This window comes from Desmodus rotundus, chromosome 6, assembly GCF_022682495.2.
Source record: "Desmodus rotundus isolate HL8 chromosome 6, HLdesRot8A.1, whole genome shotgun sequence".
In the NCBI taxonomy this organism is placed as follows: Eukaryota; Metazoa; Chordata; class Mammalia; order Chiroptera; family Phyllostomidae; genus Desmodus; species Desmodus rotundus.
In genome coordinates, this window is record NC_071392.1 from 51,267,982 (window position 1) to 51,293,740 (window position 25,759).

Consider the following 25,759-nt stretch of genomic DNA (forward strand, 5'->3'; position numbering starts at 1 on the left):
GGTCCCCAGTAGGTGTCAGGCAAGAGGGAACCACACACTGATGTTTCTCTCCCTCTCTTTCTCCTTCCCTTCCATGTCTCTAAAAATAAATAAATAAAATCTTTAAAAAATAAAATAATTATTTTATCTTTACTTTTGGGGGGGTTTCATATCTACCCCCTCACACTCCCTCCCCAGCCACCCCTCACCGTGAGTGCATTTTAAATTGTAGAGAATCCGAGTTTTTAAAAAAATATCTTTGAGAAAACGGACCCTTTTCTTCCAGGCTACTGTCTCATCACTCTCAACATCTTCACCTACCAAGCCCTGTGGTACACCCTTCAACATGCTCTGGCTAGCTCTGTCAACACACTCATCCTTACCCTCTACTGGCCCCACATACACTCAGTCCTAAAGCATCCCACTTTTGCTGCTGCCATCTTCTCAGAATGGTAAAAGTCATTTTAAAAGACTTCCCTTGCCCTGTCATCCCCCAATATCTATTAGGATTCCTAATGCCCATCATTGTCAAGATCCTTGAAATAACAGACAATACTCACTGTTTCTGCTTCCTCATCATTCATCCAGTCTCCAAAGCCTGTAATTAGGCTATGACCCCACCACTGACTGGAACTTCTCTGGAAGTTCACCAAAGGCAATGCATCTTTAGTCCTCATCTACTTGACCTCTCTGTTGTAAATGACTCTCCTGGCACTCCCTCATTGTTTCAGTTCTCTCCGTTCTTGGCTTTTTGAGATAATGCTCCTCCAGGTCCCTTCCAAGTCTCCTTCTACATTTCTAATTATTTCATACTCTCAGACTTTTACCACAGACCCCTCTTCTTCTGCACATTTCTTAAATATTGGTGCTCCCAAAGGTTCTGCTTTGGCCTTCACCTTGCCAAAACAGAACCTATCTCACTACCTACACATCATCAACTCTCATGATATCAACGACCACCCATATAATAATGACTCGTACCAATCCTCTTTTTGAGCTCCTGAGCTAGTTAGCTCAATAGATATATTCTTTTGGACCTCCTAATATTTCTTCAAACTCAACATATATATATATATACTAGAACTCAGTAGTTTACTAAAACTTCTTTTTTCTCATATATTGTCTATCTCTCTGAGGGAGCCCTTCCTGAACTTCCCAATATATACTAGTTATCCCATCCCATGTCACTTTCTATTAAATTACCTTGTTTTATCTTCTACCTTGAACTTTTTTGTTTAATGTTTTATTCTTAATTTCTTTTCTTGCCCTTTTCTATAGCTCCAAATACAAAAACCTTCAGTACAGAATCTTCAGTGCCTAAAATAGTGGTTGGCACATAATGGGTGGTCAAACTGTATCTGCTGAATGAATTACAAATGAATCTGACCACTGCCTCTCTCCTGCTTTATCACATCACCACAACTCTCCTCCTGGACACTTTCACTGTAACCTCCAGCTATAAAAACTAAATATAGTTCCATGAACCCACAATATCTGCTTCAATCTCCATGACTTTATTCATGTTCTACCTCAGTCCAGAAAACCCTTTTCACTAAATTTGATATTAATCATTGAAAGAGATTTAGCTCAAGTCTTTTCTTTGGAACCCTTCCTTCTTTGTGACACCTCTCTATCACCTCTTATAAAATTGTAAGCTCTTTTAGAACATACAAACATACCCAAGCATCTCCTTTTAAAATTGAACCTATATCTCCACTGGGTAGTACTTCATTTCTCTTCTCCCAATTTTTGAAACACATGACAATAATGGAAGACTACAGAAACAAAAAAGGATTTATAAAATTTACAATCTTAGGCAAGGTGTTTAATCAATATAATCTTTAGCTTCCTCCTCTGTAAAATGGGGATGGATATCTGTAGTTGTGATGATTAGAGACTATGTACCATATATAAAGTACACAAAATGATACCTGGCAAATAGAAAGTTTTCAATAATGATCTCTCTCTCTTTCACACAAAACACACACAATTTACATCATTATTGTGATTGAATAATTTGGGTTTAATAAAGGAACACACTATATAAAAGGAAAGGCCTGTGCTGCATTTTGATCAAAGTGTAGAACCTGATTAACATAAAGAGAAAGAGCCTTGAATGTCATATGAGAAGTTAGACTGGATTTAAAAGCACTGGAGCACTTATACTATATGTGACCAAATAAGGGGAAAGGTTCCTCTCCAAAATTTGTCACTTAAATATTCCCATTGTTTTTAAGTCCCTACAAAGCCTTCCACATTCAAGACAGTTTGACAATAACTTTATTTCGAATAAGCAAATACTATTTGGGGAGGGCACATAAGCCACAGAGTACATCAGTAAATGTTCATTTTGATACATATAAAGAGCACTAAAAATTTTTCTTGTTACATATCTAATACGTATAAAGCAAATAATATATATTTGTCTTTTGACAATTTTGGCAATTTTCCCAGGAGCACTGTCTCATAATTGGAAGTGCTAAATATTGTGGTACCCAAGCCTTTTGAAGGCCCAGTTTAAAAGGCTATGGAGTGTATAATTATGTTTGAGATCCCAAAAGTTCTTTTACAGAAGAAATGACAATAACTGCCTTTATTGTATGCAAATGACAACTTGTGTTTAAAATGGAATACCTGTTGAGGAAGATGACAAGCTCTAAAGAACTATTAGCTGACTTGATGGGTGTCAAAGACATAGATAAAGACTTTGGATACAAGTATTTCTCAAAATGTAAGAATACAAAAAATAATATTTCTTAAAAAACACAATTTCACATAATTTGTGACTTTAATTAGTAATAAATGACTATATAAATTAAAATTATAAATAGATATTTATCTCATCTATATATTTATATATTCAGGCTGTTCAAAATGCTCATTGGGGGAGATGTGAGGTCTTTCTTGGACACACATGGTCTGTCCAAAAGGTATCCAGCCATGTAATATAAAAAATAGAGACACTTATTGAAGATACAAGATGCAAGAAACATTGTACATAGGACAATAATGTCTTAGTACCTTTCAAAGTAGACACTTCGGAACCTCACATAGTTTTTCCAATTGCCATCAGCTGCCCTGTCTTATTTTCCTGAATCTCACTGATGGTCTGAAATCTCTTTCCTTTCAAAGGTGATTTTTGTTTTTGGAAAAGCCAGAAGTCTCAGAGTGTCAAATCTGAGCTCTAGAGGGGCTGAGTCACCTGGGTGACTTGATGTTTTGCAAAAAAACTCTGCACAAGATGTGATGCATGAGCAGGTGTGTAGTTGTGGTGAAGCTGCCAATCACCAGTTGCCCATAGCTGCATCCTTCTGAATCATCGGAATAGTTTCCATGGAAGAATGTTCAAGCTTAATGCAAAATTTGATGCAGATACATTGCTCTACTCTCTCAGTCATTTTGAATGTGACAGCCACAGAGTACGCATGTTCACTCAACAGCATCTACTGCCCCCACTGACTAGTACAGTGAAGTCATCATTGTTCATTCATGTGCATACCAGTCCACTCTCCTTGGCTGCCAGGTAACAATAATGCACAAACGATTCTCGTTATATTAACAATGGCTGAACTGTATCTGGACAGACCTAGTATACAGTAAGTTCCTAAGCAGACTACACAGATGTCACAATAGAGCTTCTGAATGAAGAGGTGTACAAGATAAAGAGATCAAAGACATAAATACGAGGAAAAGACTACCATCATGGTCTACAGAGGATGTTAAGGGCTAGGGATGGTGGCAATGAGAATACAAATGGGGAGATCAATCCAGAAAATTACACAGATAAAGGGCAGATTGTTTCCTTTGATAGTTCTTTAGTCCCATAGTTAAGGACTACAAAATCTTGAGGCTGGAAGCCCAAGAATGATGGTACCAAAAAAAGAAAGGCAGATGTTGAAAGAATGAGTAAATTTATAGCAACGAGTTAATTTCACACATGTTAAACTATGGGTTATAGCTGGACATTAGACATGTCCTACAGTGTAAAATTTCTTCTAGAGTTTTCAGTATCAAAAAAATAAACTCTGAGTGCCTATTGTTGACAAAAAATCAAAAACACTAGGAATGAACATAGAAAAGGAAATATTTCAGTCTAGACCCTCAATATTACTATAATTTTGGAGGATAAATAGAAGCTCTTGAATTTCAATATAGGAAGATGTTAGGGGCAAAAATCTGGTTGGAAGTTGGGTTAGAGGATTTGACTTTAGACAATGTTGCATGGTAAGCACTATTCTGTTGATTTAGGGTGACAGCATGGGGGGTGCTGATGGAAACAGAGATATATGCCCCACTCCACCCAATAACTTCTTGGTTCTAACATTAAGAAAACTGCACTTAATGCCATAAGAAATGTAGAATACCTGTAAATAAGTACTTAATACCATGAGAAATGGAAAATGCACCAATACCTTGATAAATTGCCATAAGAAATGGAGAGCCCCTGTAAATAAGAATATTTAATGTCTAAACTAGGGATGAAGTTCATGTTAACAGGTCAAGGGCTGGAAGTAGTGGCTTGGCATCAAAGCCAGAGGACTAGATAAGCTCTTGGAATGAAGGAAGTTCTGCCAGGAACTGAAATGTCAAGGGTAAGGGAAATTCTCCTAACACCTCTGATCGAGATTTGGGTCCTCACTTGATAACTATATCAAGGACAAAACTCTGCCATTCACTATAGCTGCCACTAGCTACATGAGGTTATTTAAATCTAAATAAATCAAAACAACCTCAAGGAAGCCTGGATGATAGTGCTGCAGCTGCCTACATTTCCCAGAGGACAGTATTTTGGATAGGAAGGAACTCCAGGCATAGCCTAGGATCAGGCTGGCCTGGAGAAAGGTGGTAGGGTTATCATTCTTTGGGTGTTCTACAGGAGACAAGCTCCAAGGAAAAAACCTGTCATTTTTCCAAAATTGTGTAGCTTTTTGACCTTATGCTGTTTTACTTTGTAAACTAACCCTATACAAATAAGAAAATTAAAAACTAACAGGGGGAATGAGAACTCAGGTGTGAAAAAGTTTAGCCTTAATTGATAGGCTTAAGTACTAATGCATTGTAGACTCCTGTTATTCCAAAGGTGTATAGTTTTTAATCAAGACTCCTTTCCTTTATCAGCAAAAAATAAGAAATAAATTTAATTTAAAATTCAGCTATATTCTAAGTGTTCAACAGCCAGCCACATGTGGCAAGTAGCTTCCATACTGGAAAGAATAGATTATAGAACACTTCCACTGGACAGTACTAAACTATCACAGGCAACAGAGACAAGATAAGGGATATTCACTATTCTTAGACTTCTAAAAGGGACAGGTACCACCTGTACAAAAATGTCTTTACCTTGACCATAACGATGGTAACTCTTCTTGCAAGTCAACATTAAATTCTTCAAACACTTTCTGTGCTTTCTGAAATTCCTCTTCTGCCTAGAAATGATACATAACATGCTAACACTTAAAAAAAGCACATAAACACAAGCCATTTCTATACACAATCAAATCATTTAATATAAAAAAGGAATAGTTTTATGGCATCCTAGAAACATTTTGGGTAGGAGAAAAATTAGTCTGCTTAATACCTACATTTTTTTCAATAAATGTGAAATATTAATTCTTATTAAAACGAGAAAAGTGAATTGACTACAATGGTTGTTCTTATACTATTGGCAGATTCATTCATTCTACAAAAATATGATAACTGCCTGTCACATACTGCTCTGCTCTGGATATTGAACATGGATGCCTCCCCATATAGAAATTCATAGTCTAGTGGGAAGTCTAAATAATTACACTGCAAGATAGGGCTTATAAAGTGCTATGGAGTAGGCTGCTAGGGAAGATGGTGCAGAGAACAGAAATGCTCCACAGAGAAGGTAATATTTTTTAACTGGATTTTGAAGTTAGTAAATGTTTGCTAAAGAAGGGGATGGATAAGGCATTGCTGTACATAAAGGGAGTTCCTTGGGTTGGAATTTTAGTGTACTAACCTTGTGAACTTGTCATATTTCTTTTTACTTCAGATACCTTATTCACAAAATGAAAAAAGCAATGCCCACCTGACAGGCATTATGAGTACTAAAGAAAGGTGATATAGATGAAGTGTTAAACATGATGTCTGGTCTCTATGAGGCCTCACATGAATAACAGCTATTATTGTGGCAGCTCAGGAACTGATATGTAAGTCATGAAGGCTCTAGTTTAGGATGTGTGCATAGAAGAAGGAGAGGAGAATAAAGAAGACAAGGAAGTTGATAAGAATGGATGCGTGAGTCACAACCAAATAGAGAAGGTTGCATATAACTATGCTAAGGAATCTAGAATTTTTCTGCAGGCGATTGGAGCCATCAAAAGACTTAAGCAGTGGAGAATCGTATCTAAATATGCGATGTAGAAAGACTAGGCAGCTGTGTGTAGGCAGATAGGAGGAAGCAAGACTGCAAGAAAAGGAAGTAGCTTATGAGGAGTCATCAATTAATTGGCATCTGTAAATGACTAACTTATACTGTCAAAGTTACTGAAATGGGTTTTCTAAAAAAAAAAAGAATGTTATGCAAATCTAGCATGTTTGTACTCTCAGCCAATCACAAGTTATGTCTGAGATTTTCAAACTTGGTTTCCTGTATGAATCTGCATTTTAGCATCAAGTATGCACCACAACCACAGTACAGAACACTTCTTACTTTCTCCAATACAGTATTGTTGGGGGGCAAAGTTTATTCTAATCAAAATGTACAAGTTAGTGTCACCATGTGAACTCTACAGTAACATCAAAAACCTTATTTTTAATTAAAAATTATAGAAAGCAGCCCATAAGAACAACATTTCAGTTTAAATTCTGTCCTGATTCCAATGTCCTTTAGAAAGGAAATATTTCATTTTTAAGAGCAAAGTTGCTATATGTCACAGAATTTAGAGTGGTTTCAACAGTGGGATCAATTCTTGCCTTAGAGATTCGACTCTCATCCTTCCTCTTGGAGCTCTGTAAAGCTTCCAGATGGTGGCGGGCACTGTCATAGTCAACCAGCTTCCTGCTGCGTTTTGCAATTCGATTCTGCCAATGGAAAACACATACATTAAGAAAGGAACATGGTCATAGGTTTTGTTTTGTTTTGTTTTGTTTAAAGATTTTAATTTTATTATTTATTTTTAGAGAGAGGGTAAGGGAGGGAGAAAGAGAGGGAGAGAAATATCGATGTGTAAGAGAAACATCAATCAATTGCCTCTCACATGTGCCCCAACCTGTGACCAGGCCCACACCCCAGGCATGTGCCCTGACCAGGAATCAAACGAGCGAAATTTCACTTTTTGGGATGATGCCCAACCAACTGAGCCACACCTATCATGGCATGGTTTTTTTTAACTGCTAAAATGCTTTTCTTGTGCAGAGTAGCTGAGAATCTTGACTGGAGATTAAAGTGAACTGGAATTTCAGTAGGTCAGTGATCCCTGAAAATCAGACTACAGCCTTCAATCTTTTTGGTGAAAACTATTAGGTAAACATCTTCCCTTCCAATAGAAAACTGGACCAATCATAAGGAGATGAAAGCAGAATTTGTGGTGAAAGACCAGAAAAATTCTAGTACCAGTTGAGGGAAGCAGGTAAACCTATATACTCAATTAGCCTCTACTTTAACTCTTTTTTAACTGTTCTACTTCTAAAATAGTGGAAGGTCTTTCACATCCTGGGTTAGGTTTATTCCTAGGTATTTTATTCTTTTTGAAGCAATTGTCAATGGGATTATATTCTTTTTTTAAAAAAATAAATGTATTTATTTTTTAGAGAGAGGGGAAGGGAGGGAGAAAGAGAGGGAGAGAAACATCAATGTGTGGTTGCCCCTCATGTGCACCCAACTAGGGACCTGGCCCACAACCTAGACATGTGCCCTGATTGGGAATTGAACCGGCAACCCTTGGGTTTGCAGGCCTGCACTCAATCCACTGAGCTATACCAGCCAGGGTAGGACTGTGTTCTTAATTTCCCTTTCTGTTAGTTTTTTATTGGAATATAAAAATGCAACTGATTTCTGGATATTAATTTTGTATGCTGCTACTTTGCTAACTTCATTTATGAGTTTTAGAAGTTTCTTGGTGGAATCTTTGGGGTTCTCTATGTACAGTATAATGTCATCTACAAATAAAGACAGTTTTACCTCTTTCTTTCCAATTTGGGTGCCTTTTATTTCTTCTTCTTGTCTGATTGCTGTGGCTAGGACTTCCAGTACCATGTTGAATGAGAAAGGTGAAGTGGACATCCCTGTGTTGTTCCTGATCTTAAGGGGAACCCAGAGACACTATTTCTGGGAATATATGTGAAGGAACCCAAAACACTAAATCAAAAAAATATATGCACCCCTATATTCATTACAGTATTATTTACAAGCACTAAGATATGAAAGCAGCCCAAGTGTCCATCAATAGATGAGTAAATACAATAAGTATGGGTCATTTACAAAATGGAATACTACTTGGCCATTAAAAAAGAACAAAATTTTACCCTTTGTGACAATATGGATAAACCTGGCAAACATTATGCTCAGTGCAATAAGACAGTCAGAGAAAGACAAATACCACATGAATTCATTTATGAGGAATCTAATAAACAAACTGAACTAACAAGCAAAAGAGAGACAGATGCATAGATGGATAGCAGGATGACAGCTAGTTCAGGGGGTGAGGGATGTTAGGGGATAGAGGGATTGAACAAAAAGGAAAAAGGACTCATGGACTCATGTTGGAGGAAGGAGGCATGAAAGGCTAAATGGCAATGGAAAAAAAATACAATAAAGATTAAATTTTAAAAAAAGAAAGGAATGATAATATAAATGTATATGGCTTAGAAAACATAGTCATATCCCATGGATCTTCACAGCAACTTACAGTAAAAGTACTACAAGGATCATTCCCATTTTACATGTAAGGAATTTGAAGTTGCATGATATTAACCTCTGATTTGTCCAGAATTGCTTAGAAAGTCTGTGGCAAAAGATAAAGTAGATATCAGCTCCCCACCCCACCAGTGCCTAGAGTAAAGTAAGGCAAGTGAAACACCTAAGGCACACTATCAGGGTCATGTAAGTACAAGACTAGCAATGGAGAGTAGGTGCTTCCTAATATACTTTGAATCCTAATGGCTTCATGTGCCTCACTTAGACCCAGAGCTAATCCTGACTCTTGGTTAGAATTTCTTCTACCAGCTCCCATGTTTTCTGACAGACTATCATTCAATTGCCATCTGTCATTCTATGCTACTCTTCTACATCCCCTTTAGGACTGAAGAGAGGTAGAATGGGGCAGTTGCTCTCATTTAACTGCTTCCAATCTCCTTCATATTGCACTCTGTACCTGCCACTTCCAACTGTTGTTAGTAGTGGAAAGTATGGCTACCATACCACATTCACTTAAAAATATGTGATAAATTAGAGTAAGAAGACTTCTGGCCAAGATGGAGGCATAAGTAGATACACTGTGCTTCCTCACACAACCAAAAGAAGGACAACAACAAATTTAAAAACAAAAATCAATCAGAACTGCCAGAAAATGGAAATCTGACAACTAAGGAGTTAAAGAAGAAACATTCATCCAGACTGGTAGGAGGGGCGGAGATGGGCAACCAGGGCAGAGAGGATACACAGCAAGGTGACAGACCAGTGGGTGAGGCAGCTGCTGGGGATTGAGCAGTCCCATATTCGTGTGTAGATAAACCAGGAGGAACAAATGGGGAGCAAGACAGACCATGCAATCCAGAGTTCCAGTGAAGGGAAACTAAAGCCTCAAAACCTTTGATTGTAAAAACGTCTGGGGGTTGTGGGGGTGGAAGAAACTTGCAACCTCAAAGGAGAGTTTGTTGGAGACACCCAAGTGGTCCTAGAAGATACACAAACCTAACCACATGGGAATCAGCACTAGAAGGGCCAGATTTGCTTGTAGGTGGCAGGGAAGTGACTGAAAGTGGGGCCAGAGTCAAGCAAGTGATAGTACTCTCTCTGACCCCTCCCCCACATGCAGTACCACAAGGCAGCAAAGTGGGTTGCCCCATCCTGGTGAATACCTAAGGCTCCACCCTTACAACATAATAGGTATGCTGGGACAAAAAAAAATGTCCTAAATGAAAGAACAGATCAAAACTCCAGAAAAAGAACTAAGTGATGAGATAGCCAACCTAGCTGATGAAGAGTTCGAAACGCTGGTAATCAGGATGTTCACAGAATTGGTTGAGTATGGTTGTAAAATAGAGGAAGAAATGAAGGCTATGCAAAGTGAAATAAAGACAAATGTACAGGGAACCAACAGTGAAGGGAAGGAAACCAGGATTTTCTGTTCTCAAATCAATGATTTGGAACAGAGGGAAGAAATAAACATTCAACCAGAACAGAATGAAGAAACAAGAATTAAAAAAAAAATCAGGAGAGGCTTAGGGACCTCTGGGACAACTTTAAAAATTACAACATCTGAATCATAGGGGTGCCAGAAGGGGAAGAGGAACAGCAAGAAATTGAAAACTATTTGAAAATATAATGAAGGAGAACTTCCCCAATCTGACAAAGGAAATAGACTTCCAGGAAGTCCAGGAAGCTCAGAGAGTCCCAAAAAAGTTGGACCCAAGGAGAAACACACCAAGACACATCATAATTAAATTACCCAGGATTAAAGATAAGAAGAGAATCTTAAAAGCAGCAAGAGGAAAGGAGACAGTTACCTACAAAGGAGTTCCCATTAGACTATCAGCTGATTTCTCAAGAGAAACCTTGCAGGCAATAAGGGGCTGGAAAGAATTCAAAGTCATGAAAGGCAAGGACCTAGGTCCAAGATTACTCTATCCAGCAAAGCTATCATTTAGAATGGAAGGGCAGATAAAGTGCTTCCCAGATAAGGTCAAGTTCAAGGAGTTCATCATCACTAAGCCCTTATTATATAAAATGTTAAAGGGACTTATCTAAGAAAAAGAAGAAGATAAAATATATGAACAGTAAAATGACAACAAACTCACAAATAGCAACAACTGAATCTAAAAAACAAAAACATACTAAGCAAACAACTAGCACAGGAATAGAATCAGTGAAATGGAGATCACATGGAGGGTTATCAGTGGGGAAGGGGAGGGGAGAGAATGGGGGAAAAGGTACAGGGAATATGAAGCATAATTGGTCAGTGAAAAATAGACAGGGGGAGGTTAAGAATAGTATAGGGAATGGAGAAGCCGAAGAACTTAAATGTATGACACATGGACATGAACTAAGAGGGGGGGTGATGCTGGGGGTATGGGGTGTGTAGGGCAGAGGGGTCTAAAGGGGAGAAAAAATATCAGACAACTGTAAAGCATAATCAATAAAATATACTTTAAAATATGTGATGAATTAGCTTAGGCTAGGTAGAGAAGCCTATGGACTGATAAAGCTAATTATTTTAAGTAAATATCTGTTATGTCCAAAGGAAAACTGTCCCTTGAAGCAGTGGCCTTGTGTAACTATAGGCAAACTCATATAAAGCTCTGCTTTGTGGACTTGCAGGAGTGTGGGGTGGAGGTGGGTCTCCTTTAATGTCTTCCATGAAACACATCTTGATTCTTTGAAGATGAATTTGATTTTTGAAAACAGCAAAAATTCAATTACTTTCAAGACTGTGAATGAGGTGAAATAGTGCATTGGGTCACTAATTTTTGTTCAAAAACAAGAAGTAAAGTAAATAATGTGACTCATTTTCTTGTGTGACAAGTCAATTACAGAGTACAATTTACCATGTGGAAGTGACTATGTTGAAGGCCATCACTCACTTTGATGCAGAAAATTTTGTGTCAGAAAAACAAACCAATCTTATTTCCTTACCTATCTGATATTTGGGAAGCTTGAGAAGAGTCAAATCTCCTCAGTAATACAATTCTTATTTCACCATCCAATCCAATCTAAATTTCTTTAGATTTCTCACTGTGTACTGACCTTAACCAATAAAGAAATTATTGTATTTTTAAAATTTCTATAATAACAGAAGCTTGGGATTCATTTTGGCAAAATACTGAAAACATACTTCATTGCTCATGCATGGTCACTGAGATAGAATCTAAACTACATTTTACAATAACTGCTCACTGCTGTAAGCCTGCCTGGGTTAGTAACAAGCTGGCTCTTATTACAACATTGATTTCAGACATTAGTGCTGCATAATCAGAACCATAACACTGGGTGCCCTGCCAAGCACAGTTGGAAAAGTCAAACATATTGCCTCATGAATGGTTCTTCATAGCCCTCACTGATGGGCTGCAGTAAATATTTGGAAATTTGCATAAGGTTAATTACACATGGCCTGTAAATTTTAATGGGAGTGATGGAAGTCCACTGTGTTTCATGCTTTGAAAATTCTCCACTCAGTGTGTTTAATCATAATCTTCCTTTCTCTCAATAACCCATTCATTACATAATCACTTAGCACTAATTTTTGAAGGAATTGAGTCTATATCTTCTTCTAACTTCCTTTCACAGAAACAAAGTCTTTGAAATATTAGAAACAGCTACCTCCCACCCCCAACTACTCAATTCCAAATTGTTTCCTTTCCAAGATAAACATTGCTATTTCCTCAAGTGTTCATGATATCAAATAGTTTCACAATTGTCTATCTGGGTTGAAACTCTGAATAATATGATATTCTAAATGTGATTTCAGCAAGAGAGAGATTGTTTCAGACTCATTCCATGATGCAGGTAAAATCATGACATATTTCACTTAGCTTCAGTGCATCCAGAAAAGTATTATTCCCAAATCTCTAGTGTAAATATGGTTCAGTAACTGGAGGATCATCTTTGTGCATGACTTCAACCACAGACCCCAAGAAAAGAACTGCTTCAGTAAAAGTGCTGCTAAGGTTTTCATCCTTCTGATATGGAACAACGTGACAAGACTAGCTGATATAATCTACTATGATTTTATTTTACTGTCTCTATATTTTCAATACAGGTACTTCTGTGTGCATTTGTCTTCTGAAATCATATGTTCCTAGAGATTATGGCCAATTTCCAAATAACTATTGCTGGGCAGTATCATAACAGCTGAGATTCTTCATGCTTTTTTTGATGATACTAAGTTTTTGTTCCTGAAACTCAACAACTTCTCAAATGGGTTTTTCTGGTTGATCACTGCCCTCGGTGGTTTATCGAAGTCGTAGGGATAATTTAGGCAAGTTAAAGGTGCTTCGAAATTTTCAAGTAGTAGGACAAAATTTTCCCTTATCCTCTTCAAATTAATTGGAAAACTACTTATTTATTTTTTTATTATTGTTTATGCTGTTACAGTTGTCCCAATGTTCCCCCTTCAGCACCCTCTGCCTAGCCCATGCTCCACTTCCATAGTCAATATCCACAACATTGTCCATGTCCATAGCTCCTTCATATATGTTCTATGACTAATCCCTTCATCCCTTTTCAAACAGTCCCCACCTCTTTCCTTCCCTCTTACCACTGTCAGTCTATTCCAAGATTCTTTGCCTCTGGCTCTATTTTGTTAATTAGTTTTTTAGATTCCTCTTATAAGTGAGATCATGTGGTATTTATCTTTTACAGACTGGCTTATTTCACTTAGCATTAGTCTCCAGTTCCAATCATGCAGTTGCAAAAGGTAGGAATTCCTTCTTTTTTCTACTGCATAGTATTCCACTGTGTAAACGTACCACAGATTTTTAATCCACTCATCTACTGATGGGCACTTAGGCTGTTTCTAACTTTTGGCTATTGTAAATAGCACTGCTATGAACATAGTGGTGCATAAGTTCTTTTGAATCGAAGTTCTTTTGAATGGTGTTTTGGGATTATTAGCATGTGTTCCCAGCAGTGGAGTTTCTGAGTCAAAAGGCAGTTCCAAGATGGTAAAGGAGTAAGTGGAAGCTACACTAACCTTCTTCCAGGAACAATTTGGAACTAAAACTAAATTGTAGAGAAAGCATCCTGAATAACCAACTGACTACTAGCTGCAGAGAAGCCTTATAACCAAGGACAGACAAAAGAAACTACTTCATCACAATGAGATTGGTAGAGAGTGCAGAGAAGGTGAGAGAGGGCTAGCTCGGTTCCCACAGGTGGCAGCTGAAGTGCTGGAGGGATATTTCAGTGGTCAGTGTGTTCTACCTGAGACGTGTGGGGTCTAAACCCCAAGCTGGGCTCCCCAGCCTACACAACCAGAGCTGGAGGGAAACCCAGATAATATCCAGCTGTGAAAAGCAGTGGGTTTCTATCAGCCAAGGAGAAAGGGCTGCAGACATAGAGAGACTCTTAAAGAGCGAATGCATAAAATATCATTTGCAGCCACTTACCCTGGGCTCTGGCAGAGGGAGGGCAGGGTGGACTAGAGATGTTTGAGGACAGTCTCGGGCTGTTGGCTCTCGGGAGAGAACTGAAGGAACATCAGCCAGGATCCCTGTTTTGAGTCATTCCCCATACTACAGGAGACATCTTTCTCAGGGAGAGCACTCAATTCCAAGTGGCAGCAGCCTGAGGGGAAGCAATAGCCCCACCTGCAGGAATTACTCTGCCCTACCCTGTGGAGCTTAAGCCAGACTGCTGATTATACCTTGATTAGTTTAACAACAGTTCAGTTTAACAATTAATGCAGAAAAAAAAACAAAGTAGCAGTCAAAATGAGAAGACAAAAAAACAGACCCCAAATGAAATAACAGGAGAAATCTCCAGAAGAAGTACTAGATGAAATGGAGGTAAGCAATTTATCAGATAGAGAAATTAGGTTAATGATTATAAAAATACTCAATAGCATGAAAAAAGACACAGAAAACACAAAAAAGACCAGTCATAAATAGAGTGCAATATCTGAAATAAATAATACACTAGAAGGAATAAACAGTAGGTTAGAAGCAGAGGATTGAATCAGTGATTTGGAAGACAAGGTAGAAAAAAACACCCTGGCAAAGCAACAACAACAACATTTTTTTTTAAATGAAGAGAACTTAAGAAACATTTTGGACAATATGAAGCATAACAACATCCTCATCTTCTCCTCAACATCAAGGAGAAGAGAGCAAAGGATCAAGAACTATTTGAAGGAATAATGACCGAAAACTTCCCTAATCTGCTGAAGGAAAAAGACACAGTAGTCCAGGAAGCTGAGAGAGTCCCAAACAAGTTGGACCCAAAGAGGCCTATACCAAGACACATCATAAATAAAATAACATGGTTTAAAGACAGGGAGAGAATCCTAAAAGCTGCCAAAAAAAAAAAAAAAAAAAAGCAGGTAGTAACCTACAAGGGAGTAGCAAATAGACTATCATCTGATTATTCAACAGAAACATTTCAGGCCAGAAAGGATTGGTGTTAAAATTCAAGGTGATGAAAAGTAGGAACCTACCACCAAGACTACTTTACCCAGCAAAGCCATCATTTAATATCGAAGGAGAAATAAGGAGCTTCCCAGACAAGAAAAAGGTAAAGGAGTTTGTTAACACTAAACCAGTACTGCAACAAATGTTAAAGGGCTTGCAAGGAGGAGGGAGAGTGAGAGGGAGAAGGAGAGAGAAGGAGGGGAGGGGTGGGGAAGGAAAAAAACAGAAAAAATAGTCTAACAATAAAATGACACTAAATATATATGAATCAATAATCACCTTAAATGTAAATAGCTTAAATGTTCCAATCAGAAGACACAGCATAGCTGAATGGATAAGCAAATAAGTCCCATATATATACTTCCTCCAAAAGGCCCATCTCAGATCAAAAGATACACACAGACTAAAAGTAAAGAGATAGAAACGATATTTCATGCAAATGTAAAGGAAAAAAAAAGCTGGGGTACCAGTATTTACACCTGACAAAATAGACTTTTAATACCAAGGCTATAGTAAGAGACAAAGAAGGACACTGCATAATGATAAAGGGAACAATCCAACAAGAAGATATAACCTAGTAAATATTTATGCACCCAATATAGAAACACCTAAATATGTAAAGCAAGTCTTGATGGACATAAAATGAGAGATCGACAGAAATACAGTCATAGTTGGGGATATTAACACCCCATTGATTTCAATGGATAGATCTTCCAGACAGAAAATCAACAAGGAGACAGCAGCCTGAAAAGACATGCTAGATCAAATGGATTTAATTGATACCTTCAGAGCATATAACTCCATTTTTAATATTTTGAGGAAATTCCATACAGTCTTCCGCACTGGCTACACCAGTCTGCATTCCCACCAACAGGCACTAAGACTCATTTTTCTCCACAGCCTCACCAGCACTTGTTGTATGTTGATTTATTAATTAATTATTAATAACAGCCATTTTGGCAGGTGTGTAGTGATATCTCATTCTGGTTTTAATTGGCATCTCCCTAAGGGCTAGTGATGTTGAGCATTTTTTCATGTCTAAGGGCCATCGGTATGTCTTCCTTGGAGAAGTGTCTATTCAGGTCCTTTGTCCAATTTGTAATTGGACTGTTTGTCTTCCTGGTAGTTAGTTGTATGAGTTCTTATATATTTTGGAGATTAAACCCTTGTACAAAGTATCATCTGCAATATGTTCTCTCATATAGCCACTATCCCTTTCATTTTGATGGCAGTTTCTTTAGCCATGCAGAAACTTCTTAATTTGATGTAGTCCCATTTATTCATTTTTTCCTTTATTTCCCTTGCCCTAGGAGATATATCAGCAAAAATATTGCTACATGAGATATTTGAAATTTCACTGCATATATTTTCCACTAGGATTTTATGGTATTACAACTAATATTCAAGTCTTTTATCCATTTTGAGTTTATTCTGCTGTATGGTGGTCTAGTTTCTTTTCTTTTCTTTTCTTTTTCTTTTTCTTTTTTTTTTTTTTTTTTTTTTGCATGTACCAGTCTAGTTCTCCCAACACCATTTATTAAAGGGGTTACTTTTCTGCATTGCATGCTTGTGCCTCCATTGTCAAATATTAATTGACCATAGAAATATGGGTTTATTTTTGGGCTCTGTATCTGTTCCACTGATATGTTTGTTCTTATGCCAGTACCAAGGTGTTTTGATTACAGTGGCCTTGTAGTATAGTTTAATATCAGTTATTTTGATCCCTCCAACTTTGTACTTTTTCCTCAATATTGCTGATGCTATTTGGGGTCTTTTTTGTTTCCATATACATTTTTAAAGTATTTGTTCCATATTTGTGAAATAAGCCAATGGTATTTTAATAGGAATTGTATTGAATCTATAGATTGCTTTGTGTAGTATAGACATTCTAATGATGTTAATTCTCTAATCCATGAATGGGGTGCATGCTTCCATTTATTTGTTTCTTCCTCAATTTCTTTCTTCAGTGTTCTATAGTTTTCTGAGTACAGGTCTTTTACCTCCTTGGTTAAATTTATTCCTAGGTACTTTTGTTGTTGTTGTTGCTATAGTAAATGGGAATTTTTTTAAGTCTCTTTCTGATAGTTCATTGTTGGTGTACAAAAAATGCTATTGATTTCTGAATATTGACGTTGTATCCTGTTATTTTGCTGAATTCACTTATTAGGTCAAGTAGTTTTTTAGTGAAGTCTATAGGGTTTCCTATGTATACTATCATGTGATCTGCAAATAATGGCAGTTTTACTTCCTCCTTTCCAATTTGTATGCCTTTTATTTCTTCTTGTCTGATTGCAATGGGTAGGACCTCCGGTACTATGTTGAATAAGAGTGGTAAGCAAACATACTTGTCTTGTTCCTGATTTTAAGGGAAACACTTTTAGTTTTTGCCCATTGAATATGGTGTTGGCAGTAAGTTATTTGTATATGGCCTTTAGTATATTGAGGTATGCTCTGCCTATTTCCACTTGCTGGGTGTTTTTATCATAAATGGATGCTGGAATTTACCAAATGTTTTTCTGAATCTATTGATACTGCCATGTGATTTTTGTCTTTCATTTTATTTATGTGATGTACCACATCTATTGATGCAAATATTGTATAATTCTAGCATCCCTGGCATGAATCCCACCATCGATTATGGTGTATGATCTTGTTAATGTATTGCTGGGTCCCATTTATGAGTATTATGTTGAGGACATTAGCATCTATGTTTATCAGAGACTTAGACCTGTAATTTTCTTTCTTTTGTTTTTACCTGGTTTTGGAATTAGGATAATACTGTCCTTATAAAAAGAGTTGGGGAGTCTTCCCTCTTCTTGAATTTTTTCAAATAGTTTGACAAGGACAGGTGTTAATTCTTCTTTGAATGTTTGGTAAAATTCACCTGTGATGCCATCTGGTCCAGGGCTCTTGCGTGCCTGGAGGTTTTTTGATCACTGCTTCCATTTTGCTAGTTGTTATTGGTCTATTCCGGTTTTCTGCTTCTTCCTGATTCAGTTTTGGAAGTGTATCTTTCTAGAAACGTATCCATTTTGTCATGTGGTCCAATTTCTTGGCATATAGTTGTTCACAGTAATTTCTTAAAATCCTTTGTATATCTGTGGTATCAGTTGTTACCTCTCCTCTTTCATTTCTGGTTTTATTTATTTGGGTCCTGTCTCTATTTTCTTGATGAGTCTGGCTAACGGTCAATTTTGTTTATCTTTTGAGAGAACCAGCTCCTGGATTCACTGATCCTTTGAATTGTTTTTGTAGTCTCTATGTCATTTAATTCTGCTCTCATCTTGATTATTTCCTTCCTTCTACTTGCTCAGGGCTTTGTTTGTTGTTGTTCCACTAGTTCTTGTTAATGTAGGGTTAGGTTGTTTATTTGAGATTTTTCTATCTTCTTTATTTTATTGTTGTTCAATTACAGTTTTCTGCATTTCCTTCCCACCCCTCTACCCCACCCCAGCCAAACCCACCCCCTCCCCCACCTCCACCCTCCCCCTTGGTTTTGTCCATGTGTCCTTTATAGTAGTTCCTAAAAACCCCTCTCCCCACTATCCCCTCCCCACTCCCCTCTGGCTATTGTTAGATTGTTCTTAACTTCTATGTCTCTGGTTATATTTTGTTTGCTTTTTTCTTTTGTTGACTATGTTCCAATTAAAGGTGAGATCATATGGTATTTGTCCCTCACTGCCTGGCTAGATTTTTCTATCTTCTTTAGGTAGACCTGTATTGCTATGAACTTCCCTCTCTGGTGTACCCTTGTTGTATCCCATAGGTTTTGGATTGTTGAGTGTTCATTTTCATTTATTTCCAGATACTTTTTGATTTCTTCCTTGATCTTGTTGTTAACCCATTCATTATTTAATAACACGTTATTCAGCCTCCATTTATGTGAATGCTTTGATTTTTTCTTGAGGTTGGTTTCTTGTTCCAAGCCATTGTGATCCAAGAAGACGCTTGATATGATTTTAATTTTCTTGAATTTGTTAATGCTTGTTTTGTGTGCTTCCATGTGGTCTATCTTTAAAATGATCCACATGCATTTGAGAAAAATGTATAGTTTGTTTCTTTGGGATGAAATGTTCTGTAAATATCAATTAAGTACATTTGATCTAGAGTGACATTTAATTTGTTGATTTTTTGTTTGGAAGATCTATCCATTGTTGAGAATGCAAAGTTATTTTTATGAAGATTAAATATTCATGCATTAAATGATATTCTGAAGTGTGATAGATTATGAGACTGTTTGCTTCACAAATGCTACAAATTCCAAGATTTGCATATCTATCAAATAATTTAAAGATAACCTAAAACATGTAGGCTACTGCATGCAGTCTTACAGAATTTTTTAAATTAATTTTTTAATATCTTAGAAAATTTTAAAGGCTGATATATACATTTAATTGATTGTACTTATGCAATGGCTCAATAAAGCCTGCCGCTGCCTATTATAATAACATCATTAAGAATCTATCATTTGGATTTATTCTCTTTGACTTTTTACCAACAAGGCTAATGTATCTAGTTGGATTCCACAGTTGGGTGCTCCTGGTATCTCAAAACACACTCTTGAGATGTTGGCCAATTAGCACTAGGCATTCTGTGTGGACCCAGGGAAATTAATTTATTGACATGAATGCTCTTTTGGCCAAGAAGCTTCACTATGTTTCATGGCCAAGGCCAGTGTATATTACTGCAGATTGTTATCTGGTGTTTGGCGATGGCTACAAAGGCAGCCAGGCAAGAATGGAACTTCTCACCAGAAGTCACCTAACAAGATACTTCAGATGCCCACAGATGCTGGTTCAGGACTTTCTCAGCTTCCAGAAAGGAAAGTACCTGGTACTCTTCTTTGATCAAGGAAAACAATTAGGGGTAGGGGACAGTCCTATTAATCCTACCATTTGCTATATACAACCCCAATGATTTTAAAAACATCTCTTTTTTATTGTTTATGCTATCACAGTTGTCTCCATTTTTTCTCTCTTTGCCCACCTTCACCCAAACCCACCCACTGCTCTCCCTCAGTCAGTCTCCACATTGTGGCCTTATAGTATAGTTTGATATCAGGTATTGTGATACCTCCACCTTTGTTCTTCTTTTGCAAGGTTGCTGAGGCTATTTGGCATCTGTTTCTGGTCCATACAAATTTTGGGAGTATTCGTTCTAGATCTGTGACATATGCTTTGATATTTGAATAAAAATTGCATTGCATCTATAGATTGCTTTGTAGAATATGGACATTTTAATGATGTTAATTCTTCCAATCCATGAACATGGTATATGCTTCCATTTATTTGTGTCTTCCTCAATTTCTTTCTTCAATGTCCTATAGTTTTCCAAGTACAGGTCTTTACCTCCTTGGTTAAATTTATTCCTACACATCTTATATAGTTTTTTTTATTGTAATAGTAAATGGGATTGCTTTTTTTGTTTCTCTTTCTAGTAGCTCATTTCTGGTGTATAAAAATGCCATCAATTTCTGAGTATTGATTTTGTATTATGCTACTTTGCTGAATTCACTTATTAGACCTAGTAGTTTTTTGGTGGAGTAAAGACCATCTTTACCTCTAAAGTCAATTCCAAATCTACAATATTCAAACCTTCACTTGTGCATTTCCCTTTCAGTGATCCAAGTGTCACATAAGACAAAGATTTGAGATGTTATATTTTTAGATCCAGATGCAAATGTATATGAAATGATTACATCTTAATAGAGCTGACCCTTTAACAACATGGGTTGGAACTGCACAGGTCCACTTATGCATGGATTTTTTTCAACAAATATAAAGTTGGCTATCTCTATACTCTGGTTTTGCATTTTCACTTTCAACCAAACACAGATTGAAAACAGTATTTTCAATCTGTAGTTAGAAATCTGCAGAAGTAGAGAGACAACTGTATGCATTGCTCTATGCCATTTTGTACAAAGGACTTGAACAGCCACAGATTTTGTCATCCACAAGGGTTCTAGAAATCAATCCCCCATGGGTACTCAGGGACAACTATAGTTAGGGTTTGGGGGCACCAAAAGTTATGTATGGATTTTCAACTGCACAGGGGTTGATGCCCCTAGCCTACATGCTGTTCAAGGGTCAACTGTAATTCAATTTGAACCAGAAAATGTCAAGGAGAGAAACAATATGCAGCTGTGCTATGAACATATGCAAAATAGATAGTACACAAAGAAAAATCAGACTTCGCTCTCATATTTGCAATGAAATTTCTCCTTTCCTTGTAACTGTTGTTTATTCTAGTCGAAATTCTTGTCAAATGCTATATAAAAAAAAGGTTTCAACACAAACAAAATTAAAATTTGGGGGCTCTCTGATTTCTGACTTTATATCTGTAGGATTAAAAAGACTTCTATAGAGAAATAAAAAGCTGGAGCAGTTCACTCAAGGGGAAAATGTGATTTCTGTAACTACATTTCATTTCAAACTGATAGGAAAAGCATAAAAATCCTATACTCAAATAAATGAAAAGTTAGCAATTGTCTTTGGTTTTTGATTCCTCTTGCTCATGTTTCAATAAGTACATAGGATCATTCAATTCTTTCCTTTACAGACACAGAGTAAAATACCTTTATGTCTGGAAATTGGCCCAGATAGGTATCCAGTGTCAGCAAGGACCCATCCACTAGCTTTTGATGGAAGTCTTCCCATAACACATCACATTTCTGAAAGAAAAAGAGAAATAAAGGGATAAACGTGGAATTAGTTTAATTGAATACCTTTCACCAAACTTCTAAAAAGTATATGAAACTAAAATATTTGATAAGTAATGTGTTCCCAGATAGTAGATGCTAGAAATGATGTAGATTGTTTAATAATACAATAAAATTTCTAGGCAGTTTAGCTACCAGTTCTAAATTACAATATAGGCTATTTAAAGGTTTGGCTCATTAAAAAATTTCTGATGCTGAATTATTAAAGAATGTAGATCCTTATAGGTGACCTTTGGGGCTAAGAGACTGTGAAGAATTCCACATGGATTGCTTCTGAAGCCATCTAGGAAACTAGAAGCCATTCCAAACAAACTACCATTGCCGAAACTTCCATGGAGAGAGCAAAAAATTTATTGTCATAATGGGAAAGGACCTTCCATTTATAGAGTACCAGTTGTGATAAATACACAATAAATATTAGGTATTAATGCTACTACTATCACTATGTCTAGGCATTGGGTTAAATCAGCTGTTTTCAACCATTTTCATTTCACAGCACACATAAAATAATCACTAAAATTTTGTGGCACACCAAAAATTATATTTTGCTGATCAAACAAAAAAAATAGGTATAATTTTGATTCATTCACACAAGATGCCTATTGTTCTGTTGACTGTTGTCATTTTTTTTTTTTTGACAATCTAAGGAAAAAGATGTCAGTTGAACAGGGCTGCCTAAGATAGATTATATTTCCCAGCCTCCACTGCACTAAGTGTAGCCATGAGTCTAAGTTCTGGACAATGTGATGTACTTTCAGAAAGTGCCCCAAAAAGGATGCTAATCTTTCATGCATCTTACTTCTTGTTAACTAGAATACAGAAATGAGAGTTGACAGCCAGTGTTCAGAGAGTCATCTTGAACGTGGCAGAGGCAGCAAGACTGGCAAAGATAGACAATGCTTGTGAGTCCAACACACCATCCTTGGCTCACCACCTCCAACATCCTTTATGTGAGAGAGGTAGGTTTCTATTGTTTTTCAATTACATTTGGCGGGAGGGGGGATATTTCCTTTTGTTTCTTAAAAAAACAACCCTATTTGTTACAGATCCCAAATCAAACATTTTATGCATACAAAAATGTTTAAATCCCCTGTATAAAAAGGTTCCTTTTCCTATTTGAGTAGACCATCTGAAAAATCAGTGTTCAGTTTCTTCACCATTAAAAGAATCCATATTTAGATCTCCAACTGAAGATTCCAAAAATTCTAGCAACCACAAGGATCAAGGTAGGATGACAGCTGTTTCCTTAGGAATAAATGTCAACAGTGGCACCTGCCACATATACAATGTAGTAGTGTTCTGAAAAGCCAGTAACACAGGTGTCTGCTATTCCCCTAAAAACTCTTCATTTCATGACAATTTTTTAAATTATAACTCATTAATAAGAAATTTACAAAATGAGTTAAGCATTTAACATAATGTTAAAACACAGTGTTTTTGTTATTGAAGAAATGTGACAATATGTAATTACTTAATAATTGCATTGGAAAATGGTGTGTGGAGGCTGGTTTTGGAAAATTCATACCCTGAAAGTTTTCAAAAGAGGGAACAGAGCCAGCAAGAGCTTTCTTCTTAAATAAATCTCTGCTTTTCTCTCAGTCATAATGAGATTATAAAGATCAAAGTGGGGATGTTAGAATTCTCATGGAACAGCCTGGCATTGAACTGTTAACCATCTTTCCAACCTCTGTGTAGAGGGTCAGCTCATCACATATCAGGCCTATCCCTGAGCCATGGAAGCTGTATCTCCTAGTTCCTCCGTGCTTCAATGAGCAGCAATTGGCTCCATGCAGTGGGGTGTGACAAACTACTCTTTGTTTTAATGAAGAACTTGGATGTGAGAACCCCTGACGGGTGGCTTTCTAATGCCAGTAATGATACAAATACTGTGCATGATGGCAGTGACATGAATACAAAAAACTATAAATGTGTTATTAGTAGGCGGAATTAGTATTCTCATTTTGTACATGAGGCAAGTAAAGCCCAAGAAGGTTAAATAACTCATTCAGCCTCATACATCACACAGACCTGCCCCACTCTACCTTCAAAAGAGCGACACCCATTTGCTCACTTTTAGGAGGCTCTCAGCTAGAAGTTGGATTTCAGGTGTTCAGACACGTCTAGGAACAAATTCCTCCAGAAGTCAAACTCCTATTAGCAGGCCAACTGCATCTCTCCTCAGGTTCTGCCAAGAAGTGAATGGGCTCTGTGTTGTTTAAGTGAAATAGATGTTCTTTCAAGCCCCTATCCATGCTTTCAAGGCGGGATAGGAAAAAAAAGGGCACAGAGGTGAACCTGCTTCACAAACTCATGCCATGTGCCCACTCTCCTGCTGAAATGCACTGTTAGGATGTGTAGTAAGAGACAGAAAAACGATATTCTTATTTTGAGGAAAAATGATCTTTAACACACAGCTTTCTACCTAAGTGGTTTTACAATCAGTTCTCTAATCACTGAATTGGGAGTGATCTGGGTGGCAGATCTGTATGGTGCTTTTCTGGGTACATGGTGTCCCCTCAAGATTAAGGCCAAGAAGTGGTGAGAGGGGGTCAGGAAATAGGCTGAGTACGCAGAACTTTGGGGGAGCCTTGCAGAAGCCCCCATGGCCTCTGGTATGCTGCCATCCTGGCTCTTACCTCACCAACCATCTTCACATCTTCCCGCCCATACCAGTCAGGCTCATAGACTTCATGCAGTGACTCAGTGAGCTTCATCGAGGCTTCTTGCATGCCTAGCATTGAAGAAAAACAACTTCTGTCAGATAGAAATGGGAGAGGAGTCTCTTCCTCTATCCCCTACTTTTCTAAGTGAGAGAAAAATCTTTGTTAATCATTTAATAAAAATTGTGAAGGCACAACTGTTAATTGCATCCATAACCACATCTTTGCTTAAGGGTCTCTAAGACTCATCTGATTACAGTGTGCATTTCTATTATTTATGTGATAATAATAGATATCAGGTCTTGACAAAATCAGCAAAGCATTCTATTCTGAAAACAACCATAAATGTGTCCTATTATGTGTGCTGTCATTTGCTAAATGACATGGAACCATAAATACATAGGACACATAGAATACTTGTTCATAAAACTGTAGAGTTCTAAAAACTAATCCTAGATTACTTTAAATATAAGAAATAAAGCATTTTTTAGAAGCAGGTAAAAGTAAGATCAATAGGATTTTAGGACATAACAGTTGTTTGAAAGTGGTTTAAGTGGCCTAACAATTTTCAAGAGAAAAAAACAGGTTTTTTTCACAGTATTATTAAAATCTATACATGGAGTTTTAAATCAGAACTCTCAGAAAGCTTAGCATTCTTAAGTCAGTGGATCAGAATTTCTGTAGAAATACATTTGGTATGTTACAAAAATTTGGTTATTGATAATAGGAAAGATACAGTTTCTGAATGAAACATGGTGATACAAAGTATCATCAAGTATCCTTCAAAACCCTCCTTTGAAACATGGAGGTGAAGCATGGATTGCCATGGAGATAGCTCAGCCTGAGAACAAAACAAGGTGCCTAGTGACTGGGAGAAGTGCTTCTTTAGCACCAGTTCAAAGATGAGACCCGACTGAGTCAATTTCTTGGCCTTTGTCTTTAGGAAATATGAAAAGGGACTGCATAAAGGGAGAGAACAATTGAATGCTGTCATTAGAAACAAAAAACACATCTCATAGACGTAATGCCAGAGAATCAAAGACAGAAAGTTTTTGTTAAACTGAAAGCTGCAACATTCTAGACTCAACCA

General features: G+C 37.1%; 1 protein-coding gene across 14 annotated transcripts in view; it reads right to left on the minus strand.

Moving 5' to 3' along the window:
• AMPH (amphiphysin) overlaps positions 1-25,759 on the minus strand; it is a 161,257-nt gene that overhangs the window by 88,223 nt on the left and 47,275 nt on the right. For all 14 annotated transcript variants that reach the window (XM_045193272.3, XM_053926512.2, XM_053926520.2 and 11 more), the window contains 4 exons: positions 24,646-24,740; positions 21,866-21,961; positions 6,922-7,029; positions 5,320-5,405 (listed from right to left, as the gene is read on the minus strand). In XM_045193272.3, the coding sequence (XP_045049207.2) occupies positions 5,320-5,405; positions 6,922-7,029; positions 21,866-21,961; positions 24,646-24,740 (385 nt within the window). The remainder of the gene's footprint in view (positions 1-5,319; positions 5,406-6,921; positions 7,030-21,865; positions 21,962-24,645; positions 24,741-25,759) is intronic.